This window comes from Gobius niger, assembly GCF_951799975.1.
Source record: "Gobius niger genome assembly, chromosome: 7".
Classification (NCBI taxonomy): Eukaryota; Metazoa; Chordata; class Actinopteri; order Gobiiformes; family Gobiidae; genus Gobius; species Gobius niger.
Genome location: NC_136858.1, coordinates 17,696,526 through 17,709,693, shown reverse-complemented (window position 1 = coordinate 17,709,693; position 13,168 = coordinate 17,696,526). Strand labels below are relative to the sequence as shown.

The window sequence follows — 13,168 nt, the reverse complement described above, 5'->3', positions numbered from 1 at the left end:
GGCCCAGGTGAGGTCTTTTAAGGTCGTGTTTTGCCGAACATAATTACTATAACAGGGGGGTGGTGAGTTTAGGAGGCAGAGCAGGGCAAAAAAGACATTTCTATTCCCACCTTGCCCCACAATTCCTATATAACAGTGCAGAATTTTGTGAGGGGTTGAGGTAGAGTGTGCCTTCTCGTAAATAGTGAAATCCACATTCACTTGAGCTTTTTTTTTTATAGCTTTAGCATTATTACGTTAGAATCCTTCTCTAGCCTTCTTGATACTGTTGTTGTGTGCACTTTACCAACTCTTCTTGTATAACTATTATGAATAAGTGTAATAAAATGAGAGACCATTATACAGAATAAGAACTACATTTCTGCCCCTAACTGAACATGGGGAGTGAATGTACAGTGGTGTAACTACTGTAGTGTTTTAAGATAATGTATGACATTTGATATTTCTAACTATCAAATGTCCTTGCCCTGTTAATAACTGTGTGTACATATAGACAGTGCAGTTTCACATGTCAGCATCCTCTATCGGATTTTCTTTATTTAAACGTGTGCTTTGTATAGATTGGCCTCATATTGATCCCTCTTTCATCTGAGGCTATCTTTAGCATATGTCACTTTGGTTGTACACTTAATCTTACGTCACCCCGCAGTGTCGTATTTCCAAAAGCAAGATAAAACTTGTAGGTCAAAGTTGGTCTGTCCCGGCCCCTGCTTCACCCACAAGGCTTTTCACTCAATAGGAGAGTAATCGATCAGCGCAGCGAGCTTGTTGTACCAATGCTGACGTGATCACATTTCACCTTGAAACACACTTGTTCGCTTTAACACTCAGCACAATATATGACCTGGAATGCATGTTATACCCGGATCATGTATCGAGTCCTTTGTGTTGTCTGAGTATCAACATGCTCTGATACATGCAGGCAACAATGCTCTCAACACATAAAATCATGTCGTCACATGTAGTGGTGCCTCTTGATGCATGATGTCATGTTTGTGGAAGTGTGACACTTCCTCAGAGACACAATTATATTACACTATACAATCATTTTTTAGCAAATGTCTTATAAATGAGTTTTACATTAAGTATCGTTTCCACGCTTATGCAGCCTTCCTGATCTCTCTCATTAACATAGAAGAGTGTGGCCAGACACTGATTGTGCAGACTTGTATCTGCTGGATGACTAACAGCCCACATTTCCCTTCTCACTATTGTCAGCACCGGGCAACACCAGTCTGCTCCAATCAGCCATTCTGTAGTAGCTCTGTCCAGATCTTTGCAAAGTGATTGAATCTGTTTATTTTGGCCAGAGTGCTATTTTGTTGGTGCATCTCTCATGTATGAATTGTTTCTCCCGCCCTAGTTTACATCCTTAAACTGCAGTTTGTAAGAATTTTATACATGGTTAGTGCTGAAAAGTTCCTGAGTCTTATTTGAATGCATGAATATTTATGAAGCAACAAACTGAGAGCAATTAAAAAAGAGGAAACGGCACTGATATGTCCTCAATGCAAAAAGCTGGAGGGACAAGTTGGTTACTAGCTTGCCTTAGTAACCAATGTGTCTTTAAGAAACCTATCAATGTGACTTAACTGTATCCACATGGTCCGGTAAAAATAATAAATAGAAATAAATGAGATATTAGTCACTGAGCCATTCTGATGGATCCCAGGATCTTCGAGGCCTGGATTGTACCAACGAACCTGCTGGGACAAACGCCTCAAAATGTCACAGAACATTGCATTGCTGCACAGTAAATGAGTATCGATCGGAGTCCTGCTGACGTGTCTGAGAGTTGGACTTGCTTTGTAGAAACAAAGTCACTGGAACGGCTGTAGTAGTGCCCAAACAGCTGTTTATCAGAGGGCTGGCTGCGCCAACCATATTGCTCAAGGAAGCAATCTTTTATCTGGCAAACTTTTGTCAGTTCAAATTTCAGGTAAATAAACAATTTAGAGACTATCTCTGCCACACAGTGTGTCAGGTTTAGTCGCCTCAGGATTTACAAATGTAAATTTGGAGATCAAAATTCAAATTTGGAGCATGAGCAAGGCTCGATTGTTCTGTGTGTAAATGTTTGCTGTGGCACTGTGTAGTGCATGGGAAGTGTGCATGAATAAAACATTCTCAAATACATACAGCCAGCTTACCATACATGCATACTTCACATATAGTCCAGCCATTGTATTTTATAGAGGGATTCTTCACAGCCAGGGGCTTACCTGGCTTATCTGGGTAGATTTAGCCTCTCTGGAGCTGTCAAAGGAAGAAAGAGACCCACATTCACTCAGTCTGACATCTGGCTCACATCCAAAGTGAAACACTTCACGAGTCCAGTCGCTGGACACAAGTAAACTGGATTTGTGGTTTGGGAGAAATATAGCTATACTTTGTTTTTCTAATTCAGTTTGTGTTTACAGAAACTCGAGGTAAAACATAAAAGCTTGATTTTGTGACTTTCTTTTAGTTCTTATCTTCACACAGACACGTTTTTACCCATAAGCCATTTGAAGTATGTTTAACACCCATTAGCAACAATGCACAGAGAGGTGTTTGGTCAAATTTACTTTGTAAACATTTGAAAATAAAACGTGCTGCTTTCAAACACATAAACACTGCATTTCTTATTTGCTCTTAGACATTTGTTTTTAGTGTTCCTTCTTGGTGCCCTGTGCATTTGCATTTCCATCTTTGAGCTTTGGCGCTAATGTATCGTTTTATAATGAGGACTTTCTGTTTTGCACATCCCTGTCACTCATGAACAGTTTGTATATTGTTTGTGTATGCTGTTTTACTATGGGGATAGACATCTATAGGAGAGGGGGTCTCGTGGTGAGAGCGGGTCTCGTGGTGAGAGCGGATTGCTGTGTCGCTGGTGGCTACTGGTGTTCTTTAGAGGCACAGAGGGAGGGCTAAGATTCTGTCAAAGCACAGGTGCAGCATTCACCTTCAAATAGCATTCCCTGTGGCATCAAGTGTGCTCTTCAGAACAGGTTTCAACACTTTTTCTGTACATCGGTGCATTTCCTCAGTTGTAGAGAGTTCAAAATATGGTGATATGGTGAAAGTAAAATCAAAGCAACAGCAATCATCAAGATGGTACATTTCTAGTCTTAAAACAGTCATGAGCGACAGTGATGGATTGGTCAGATACAGAGTAATACTTGAGTGGGCAATAGACCATAAAGGCATAGTAAATATTTGCTCATCACTGTTAACAGTCCATATATTGGAGGCATTCAGCTGGCTTTTTTCTCTCGCTGTGGAAACAAATACAATCACTGTGAAAATTATAGATAATTGCACAGACCAACCCAAATACCAGGACACTGCTTTATAAAACATTTCAACAAGGTATTTTCAATCAATCACATGTTGATTTGCAGACCCAGCAGGGTTCTGTTGGGGCTAATTCTCCTAAAACAGCACACATTATTCTTTGCATGTAGTGTCTACTCCCTACTACTTATTCTCACTCCTTCAAGGAAAACAGCATTGCATTGCTCTTTTACGTTTAAATAGCCTTTTTTCAAGCACACTTTTTTAGGAAGTAGGTCCAATAAATGCACAACAAAAAAGAAACTGTTTGTTTCCTCTACTAGCAAGTGTACTATTACACTGTGTATGTATTGCTATATTGATTATGATAATGATAATGTGAATTAGTTTAACAGTCATTGCAAGCAGAACAATCATTTTCAAACCGCTACGTCTGAATGATGAATTTAACTAATAAAAGAGGCTGAAGTGTTACTTCTCTGTAAAAAATAGCATATTAGTGTAATTTCTGACCGATTCCAATTTAAGACGCTGATTCCCCTGCTCCAAGGTTATACTGTAGTGGTCCTCTAGTTCCCCCTACTGGTGAACCTATGAACTGCACACAATTGTTTTTTCAATATTTCTTTTCTTCCTTTTCTTTCTTCACAGAATATGCCAGGACCTAACAATGAGCTCCAACAGCACAGACCCGGGCCTCTTCTCTACTGCCATCACCTCAACACCCACCGCCGGAGCCTACCCACAATCCAATGCTCTCTACCAAGGACAGACAGGAGGAAGCTCCACATTTCTTAACCCCATGGACAGCCTGAATGAAAATTCGTCTTCCGCCAACAAACTGTGGAACACCACTGAAACACCCAATGTGAGCACAAACATCATCTTGGACCCCCTCGGAGGTCACCAGCTGTGGCAGGTGGTTTTAATAGTCCTGGTGACGGGGATGCTCTCACTAGTCACTATCATTGGCAACATCCTGGTAGTGGTGTCGTTCAAGGTCAACCGCCAGCTGAAGACAGTCAATAACTACTTCCTGTTGAGTTTGGCTGTAGCTGACCTAATCATTGGGGTCATCTCCATGAACGTTTACACGGCTTTCCTAGTGATGGGGTACTGGGCCATGGGGAATTGGGCATGTGATTTATGGCTCGCTATAGACTATGTGGCCAGCAATGCCTCAGTGATGAACTTACTGGTCATCAGTTTTGACCGCTACTTCTCCATCACCAGACCGCTGACCTACCGGGCCAAACGCACCACAAAGAGGGCAGGGGTCATGATTGGTTTGGCCTGGTTTGTGTCTCTGGTGCTTTGGGCACCTGCCATTGTACTCTGGCAATTTTTTGAAGGCGAAAGAACAGTACCCTCACATAAATGCTACATTCAGTTTTTATCTGAGCCCACTATAACCTTCTGCACCGCCATGGCAGCCTTCTACCTTCCTGTAACAATTATGAGTGTTCTGTACTGGCGGATTTACAGGGAAACTCAGAACCGTGCTAAAGAGTTGGCTGGTTTGCAAGGTTCAGTTGGACGTGGTGCCATTGGACCAAAGAGTGGGAATGGTACAGGAGAAAAGGCACATTTTGTCCATCAAACAGGAAGTGGGCGGAGCTGTGGCAGCTACGAGCTAACCAGATTGTCCAGAAGGAAGAGTGCATGCCGGGAGCTGGTTGGTCGGCTCCACTGCTGGCCTGGAATTCGCTCCTGGAGACCTGGTAGTGTCAGGCATGGAGAGGGAGATCCAGACCAGAGCAGCAGCGACAGCTGGAACAACAATGATGCTGCCATGTCAATGGACCAGTCCGGCTCCTCAGAAGAGGAGGACTGCAGTGGAAAAGAGGTTCTTTCACAGAGTCACACCATTTTCTCCATCGTCCTTAGTCTCCCGGGAATCAAAGCTGCTGTCAACTCCCAGCTCACCTCATGTGAAGATCTAGACGCTGTGTCTGAGGAGGACCCCCTAAGGGGTGCAGAGTACAGTCAAGACAGCCTCACAAGGGCCACAACCAACACCACAACTTTGACCACTTCTGATGGAGCTAACAGCACAGACAATAGCTATCACCAACGCTTCTGCTCTCGCAAGATCCAGTCCATGCCCAGCATTCAAGCTGATGCCAGCACTAGTTTGCTTGATGGTCAAACCACTGCCAGTGACTCTACAACCACCAGCATCCCAACCAAATCTCCATCTGCACCAATTTCATTTAAAGAGGCAGCTCTGGCAAAGCGCTTTGCAGCCCGAGCCCGAGTTCAGATCACCAAGAGGAAGCGCATGTCTCTTGTGAAAGAGAAGAAGGCAGCTCAGACTCTCAGTGCCATCCTGTTTGCTTTCATCATCACATGGACACCTTACAATATCATGGTGCTCATTAACGCCTTCTGTAAGGGCTGCATCCCCGATGTACTGTGGGCAGTGGGCTACTGGCTGTGCTATGTCAATAGCACCGTCAACCCTATGTGCTACGCCCTCTGCAACAAGACTTTCCGCACCACCTTCAAGATGATCCTCATGTGCCAGTGGGATCAGAGGAAGAGGAGGAAGCAGCAGTATGAGCAGAGACAGTCTGTGGTGTTCCACAGGAGGATTCCCAGAGAGTCCACGTAAAAGACAGATTATTAAGATGAGTGGAAAAATGTGTTTTCCATCAGACAAGCCAACCTGAGAAGCATCCTAGTGTTGCTTCTGTGGAGTTCAAGCTTATGAATCCTGCCTGTGTTTCCGGTTGAACACAGCACACCTATGTCAATCAAACATGTGGTGTCCTTGCCGTGTTTGTAATGGTACATTTGTGCCTATAACGTGTGTGCTTGAAGTCATGTGAAGGTGAATTCTGTCCTTCAAGAACCATTTCATGCAAGTTTTAGGATAACTGAACAGAGCATTAAAGACAAGGGCTAAAATATGTGACTTGTGAAAGTTATTGAAACATGCATTGATATCTTTCAAGTGCTGTTGATTCAAACAGAAAGAGTATGGGATTTGCATTTCCTGCCATTTTCTGTGGGTAGCTAGAATTGTAAGGTGCAAAGTGGTTTGCAATTTAAAACACAATGTAAAATGTCAATAAAAAGCAATTAGAGTTTGTGCTGCCACAATGACAGGCATATGATGTGAGTCTATAAGAATTGTGTACATTTGCCTTTCTACATGGTTATAGCTTTCTTGTGTATGACGATGGGTTATCAAAAACACTTTTAAATGTGTCCTTATTGCAGTTGACAGAGAGCTGTATTTTTGTGATATTGGATTCTTTTTGTCTAGATATTTCTGAGATTTTGAGCCAGTCTGAAAAAGAAGAACTGAGTTGTGGCTATTTGTGTGGCGCACCACAGTCAGTGAACTGCTGTTGTGTACAATGTGATTGTTGTGTGTGTTTTATTCGATTTTTTAAATTTTTCTTTACGGTGGACACTAATGTACTTGGGTTGTGTTTTCATGTACTTCAGGTTTTTTCTGTGAAGAGTATTAATTATTCTGTATTGACCATGACAATATTCTGTTTGTGTGTATTTGAATATTTCCTCATCACAAATGGTCGCTGATTGCACACAGAAATACATCAGTGTATTATGATTTTGCATACCGGTATTTACAGTTGTACTGTATGTCGAGGCATAGCACTTTGTGTATTGTAGAGCAATGTTGCCCTCTAGTGGCCAAACGACGTTACAACACTTTAAGTGCTGTGCATTACTATATTATAGTAATGCACAGTGAGGAACATTTTCTGCAGATTTAAAGAGTGCGCCTCTAAATGAAACAACTGTTTCTTTTAATTTGTGCAATATGACCTACGTTTTAGAATAGTCACCAGGCATGAGGGAAACACAATCTTATTTTTATATCCACACTTTTAAGTCTATACTTCTTTTTATTTCTTTTTTGTGAATTTATATGTAAAAAAAATAAAAAATAAATCAAAATAAAAACAACTCATGTTCCAAAAAGGCATAGAAACCTATTGATTCTGAATATTATTATGCACTGTTAAAGCACCAGATATTTTAAAAGTCAGTATATGAAAGTAAATGTATGTTAAGAATGTAAAAGACAGGCGGTTCTGCTCATCGAAGGGTGACTCATCACAAGGACGGGTATGATCATTATGAAAGCAATGGCTTATGTGCAGTATGAAAATCTTTTTGAAATATCGCATCACCATAAACAGCATTTGTGGATACTTTGTCTGCTTTTATCAGTGTGCTAAAGTGTGATAGTAAATTCTTATCAAATATGACATTTTTTGTTCTAAATATTGAGAATGTACACTATTATGATGTTGTTACAAACATTTTGTTACATTTTAAGTATGCCAATTCCATTCATATTTGTATTTTACGTCAATAAAACACTTTATTGACAATGTCTCTTCCTCCCATGTCAACATAATTTATATTTCAATCTCTCTCTCTTCAAGGACAGTTAAGTGTTCTACTATGATAATCAGATACACATTTTCACTAAAGACCATCACTTCACCTCCATCACTGATGAAATGGAGATATTTTCTCCTTATCTTAAACACACAATAACTATAGTGTACTACAAAAAGAACTACTTCGTAAATAAAAGCAAAGGCACACTGCTAATCTAAAAATGTTTGAAATTAACTGTTTCATAAATAAGAGACAACCAGCCCCAAAATGCTGTGATACCTCATTGTTGGGAGTGTCAGAAAAACAGAATGCAGTTCTTTGAGCTCCTCTATTTCCATGATAAGGCCTGATGCAGTTAGTGCACTGCGTCAGACAGTGCTATTGCAGAAGGCTAAAGAAGAGCAGACATGTGATGAGAAAAATACCAACTTCATGTGACCCATGGCTAAGGAGCGGCTCCCAGCTGAAGACAAACCAGAGCCTGTGTCTGTCCTCTCAGTCAGCAAGGAACCACTACGGAGACTTCACTCGACAGGCAAGATCAACATTTAACACTTTTGCATCATATGTTGTATAGTCCATTTATTATTGCTGTAAACTTAAATTGAATACATGGTAGTTTCATTGCTTTATACTGTTGTAGACAGAGCAGGCCATTATGAATGAACGTTTGTATAATGTTTAGAAGTTGAGAAGTGTATGCTATCTGCTTGACCATACCCAAATATACTACTAGCAAATATTAATCTATAATATCGGGGAAAAGTCTATTCATTTGTTCACCCGAAACTAATGATGATACTGTGTTTTGGTTCAGCACCACCAAAAAAACTTTGTGAAGGCTGACACTGAATGTTGTATATTTTTTATGCAAAAATCAAATAATAAAAAAACATGTGGCATCTATCACATCTATGGTTTCAACTTTTCCGCAGGAAATTCGTAAACCGACATGCTCATGCCTAAAAAATCACAAGAATGCGGTCTACTGTTTACATTACATAATAGCTGTACGGAGAAAGTAGAATTGAAACTAATTTGCGTACACTAATCCTGTTTCATACAAATAGAAGATGTAAAGGGTTTGTGCTCAAGCCAATGATTCAATTATGTGGACAACGTTCACCCATTAAGTCATAACTCAAAACTCCTAACCCTTCGTTTGCGTAACCTATGTCTGTCGTCTGTTCTAGGTCTCAAAATGCAGACTTTCAAGACAGTGGAGACCCAGGTGCCCTTCCTCAAAGAGAGCTTGTTCACCTCCACATTCAAAGGGCGACGTAAGAGCAGCGTTTCCAACATTCTCCGGAGACAGCAGCACACTCTCCAACTCCACCAACAACAACAGTGCATCCTAGAGCATCAGCATACTGTGCCACAAATCCTTTCCCCCTCGGAGCCTTCAGAGCATCAGCGCCTAACTCGCTCTAACAGCAGCCCGTTATGCAAGGGAGAGGAGGGGCCAAAACAAGCCCACGAGAGAGTGAGTAAGCAGGGCAGGGGGGTGAATGGTAGTGTCAACGCTAGTCTCCACCCACTACCCACAGCATCAGCAGCATCAGCAGCACATCTGACTGTGGTGGCTCGAAAGCAGGGATTAGGCGACGCGGACAGGTCGGCCAGAAAGAACAGCCGAGGAGGAGCGGCCGCAGCAGCAGCAGCAGCAGCAGCAGTAGCAGCAACCCAGGAGGAAGAGCAGTATGCCCAGCCTCGAGCACAGCAGCACGGCCTGTTAGCCAAGGGGGTCCGCCTGTTTAGGAATATGGGCAATCAAGAGGCAAAGCAGAAGAAGGCAAGCGGCGTTACAGCGGGGGATGCACAGTGCGATGGAGAGGCTCAGGATAGAGATGTTGACAAGAAATCTAAAAAGTCGCAGAGTAAAGCGGAGGGCAAGAAGAAAGCGAAGTCTGATTCAAAGAGTTCGATGTTTTCCAACATGAAGATCAAAAAGGCAAAGACAAAAGGAACATCCCGGGAGGATGTCTTGGAAGAACAGAAAGTAGAGGCAGCGGACGACATTGGCTTGGGGTCAGACTGTGAAGGGGATCCTAACAACTTGGCCACAATTGGAGAGAATGGAAACAAAACGGGCTCAGGATCTGATGCAGACCTCTACAGCTATCACTCAGCGGCGGCAGATAATGACGATCTTTTAACAGATATCCAGCAGACCATAAGACAGCAGTGTGTAGCGACAGAGGAGATGCTGGAGCTGATGGCCAGAGAGTATTCAGAAAGGTCAGCTGAGGGCAAAGCAACATGTAGCACACATAAACCAGCTTTATTTCCCACAGGTTTACCTCAGAAAACAGAGAATGCAAACCAGGGTATGACCAGAGATTCGTCTGGTGAAAGCGAGCAGTCGACAGAACTTAGTAACGGTAGTGTCTTCCCCAAAACAAATAGCACATATAGTTTCCCAGACACCACGGGCACCACAACATCTTATGAGAGTGCAGAGGAGCCCCAGGATGAGCTGGAGAGCCCGGTGCATGCTGATCAAGGCCTACAGGGCAAAGGCATGAGCATCCCGAATATTTACCTGGATGCAGCCGTGGCAGGCGCAGGGCCACTGTATGGTCAGAAAAGCGTAAGCAGCACGGACCTGTCGGAAAGAGGAGAGGAGGACGAAGTTAGTAAACAAAACTTCCTGTCGCTCAAAAGGAGGAAGAGTAGCATGTCATCCAATCAGCTAAACACAGACTCACAACCGAGACGGACTTCTTCAAGTTCTACCGTCAAACTGTACCCCCCCGTGCACCCCTCTTACGTGAAGACCACCACCAGACAGCTCACCTCTCCGATCGGGTCTCCTCTAACCAGCCCAAATGTTCCCAGGAAGGTCGAACACACAGCCCAGGAGGCAACCGGAGGGGGGGCAGCAGGGTCAAAGAGACGCAAGCAAAGGTCCTCTTCCGTCGCTGGGCCTTTGAGTGCTTCGGACTGGGCAGCAGACCTGGATGAGCTGGATATCAAGTCAAGCAGCGGAGGAAAAGTACAAGAGCAGGAGACACAAGACAAGGTTTTCACAGCGGGGACCTACTGGACGCTGGGATCCAGAAGAGCACAGTACGTCCGGCAGGCCTCCAACTCCCCCACACCCTACCTGGATGTCTTCTCTGGTTAGTGGAAAAAAACACAACAAAGTTAAACAAAACAAGGGTTAGGGTCAATGTAAATGTGCTCTTTAACTCTTACCCCTTCAAGACCAATGCAATGTTAATACTTACTGCAGTTCTGGGGTTCTCCTGCTTTACTTTACTTCTGCCCCTGACCTAATAGCTAATGGGTAATAGCCTACGCCAAAATGAGTGTAGGCAAAAACACATTTCTTTTGTGCAATATAGCTTTTATAAAGGCATGGGTTACATTCTAGCTGATATCATCTTAGAGAAAGATTGTGCTCATTTCTAAATCACTGATACAGTATGAAACAGCACTTTAAATGTGTATATGCTAGTAGTAGCTTAAAACAACATGGGTCTGCATTAGCATATCAACTAGCACTCCAGAAAAAAAAACATACAAACAAGAAATCAAGAAAAAAGACAAGAGAGTACCCTATTACAAAGGGATTCTATACTGCCCAGCCTGGGAACAACATTTAGGAGCATATATAGGCCTAGAGGTTAACGTTACCCTGTCCTGTTGGCCACTTGTCATTGTGATCACACAGACTTCTGTTTCTGTTCTGGGAGTTTTGAACCTCACACATGGCAACACATTAGCCTACAGCAGCGTTAGCAAAGCACCGGACATTACATGATTAGTATTTTGTTTCTCTGTTTTTTGTTTGTTTTTGTTTCATGCAGCCCTGTGAGGCAACTCCTGTTGTGAGATTGGGGCCATAGAAAAACAACTTGATTTCATTTGAACTTTAGGGATTTGAACATGGTTAAAGGAACAGGCCTATTTTTCCATACTGAGATATGTTCTTGCCTTAGCTTAGACGAGTTGATATGTACCTGTCTGCTCAGTCACGCAAAAAGACCAAAGATGTTGTTAGCATTTAGCCTCTCCTCCTGTCCTCTATGGGGCCAAACAGGGGTAAAGATAGAAGTGACCAAGCTCTTCCACGTTTTCCCTATTTAAATACGGTTACGTGAGTAGTTATATGATCTGATTATAGTTACACAAAATTAAACATGTCGATTTTCTAAGCGGATAAAAGGGGTACTATATTGGGAGGGGTAATAACACCTTACGTCCGTGCAGTAATATCTTCACTCCGAAAGAATTCTGAAGATATGATTTCATGTAACTACACTTGGATCATGTAACTACTCACATATTTAAATAGGGAAAACGTGGAAGAGCTTGGTCGCTTCTAACTTCACCCCCGTTTGGGTCCATAGGAATATGATGGGTGAAGCTAAATGCTAACAACATGTGCTCTCACTTTGTACGTGACTGAGCACACGCACAAAGACCAGACAGTTACGCATCAACTCATCTAAGCTCAGAACATATCTCAGTATGGAAAAACAGTGGCCTGTTCCTTTAAACATAAAATGACAGTGGTGGTGAGAAAAATCAAAATTGCGCAGCCAGCTGACCTATAATATTCTCAGAAGTCTTTCTGACCATTAAAAATTTTACCACCACAATAGAAACATCAAACACTGTTGTCCATGGGGAATGTTTTCCTCAGAACATGAAAGGCACATTCTTCTTGAATTTATTCCCATAATTGTATTAACTTACAGTCAGGCTAACATATGACACCAATTCATACTTGATAACAATATCAGTTATCAAGTGTTGTTTTGTAGATGAAATGTTTTGCCATTGCTCTCGTCCCCGTTCTTTTATTTAGTTTACTAAATCATTTTTGCGACCATGGACAGCGTTTAAACAGAAAGCTATTCTCTTATTGTGCGATCATTTGTCTGCTGCTGGAGTGCTTCTTCAGATCATGCACAGAAATGACGTTTAGCAATTGGTGTAAGTGAATGGCCATTTGCCACATAATGAACTCACATTGTCATATTGTACAAATGATCTCAACAGGGGGAGGGAAGTTGTGTTGAGAAAGTACAAGTGCTTCTGAAAAGTCATTACATAGTGGAGTGTGTTGAACAAAAGCCTCCCTTGAACACAACAATGTCCCCGTGTGGTCTGCACTGTTGTGGTGATGTGAAGGACTCAGCTGCTGCTCCTCACTGCCTGGGCCTAAATGAAAGCACAAAACATAATGGGAATAACAACAGAAGCCCTTGCCTCATGCCATGCGTTCACACACCCATACGCGCGCACATTATAGCCTCTCTGTGGGCCGTGTTAGATACTAAGCCCATGTGGCAGCTTATCTGTTTGATACAAATGAGTTATGATTTGACATCCATTCACATTTTGCCTGATCGACCTCGCAACAGCAGAGCAAGGATTAGAATATTACAGTACAGCTAAAGTGCATTGTTACATTTAGTTGTAATTGTCAAAATAAGTAGATAAACAATCAGCAATAAATCCAATTAAATCAGTGTACAGTGTTTAAACAGGC

General features: G+C 42.3%; 2 protein-coding genes across 3 annotated transcripts in view; both read left to right on the top strand.

Annotated features, from left to right (window-relative positions):
- Positions 1–7,598, top strand: part of chrm3a (cholinergic receptor, muscarinic 3a) — a 110,981-nt gene extending 103,383 nt beyond the window's left edge. For both annotated transcript variants that reach the window (XM_079560478.1, XM_079560479.1), the window contains one exon: positions 3,931–7,598. In XM_079560478.1, the coding sequence (XP_079416604.1) occupies positions 3,950–5,893 (1,944 nt within the window). In that variant the 5' untranslated portion in view covers positions 3,931–3,949 and the 3' untranslated portion in view covers positions 5,894–7,598. The remainder of the gene's footprint in view (positions 1–3,930) is intronic.
- Positions 7,599–8,846: 1,248 nt separating this feature from the next.
- The window catches only part of fmn2a (formin 2a), a 41,029-nt gene continuing 36,707 nt past the window's right edge, over positions 8,847–13,168 (top strand). The window contains exon 1 of the mRNA XM_079559643.1: positions 8,847–10,787. Coding sequence (XP_079415769.1) covers positions 8,867–10,787 — 1,921 coding nt within the window. The 5' untranslated portion in view covers positions 8,847–8,866. The remainder of the gene's footprint in view (positions 10,788–13,168) is intronic.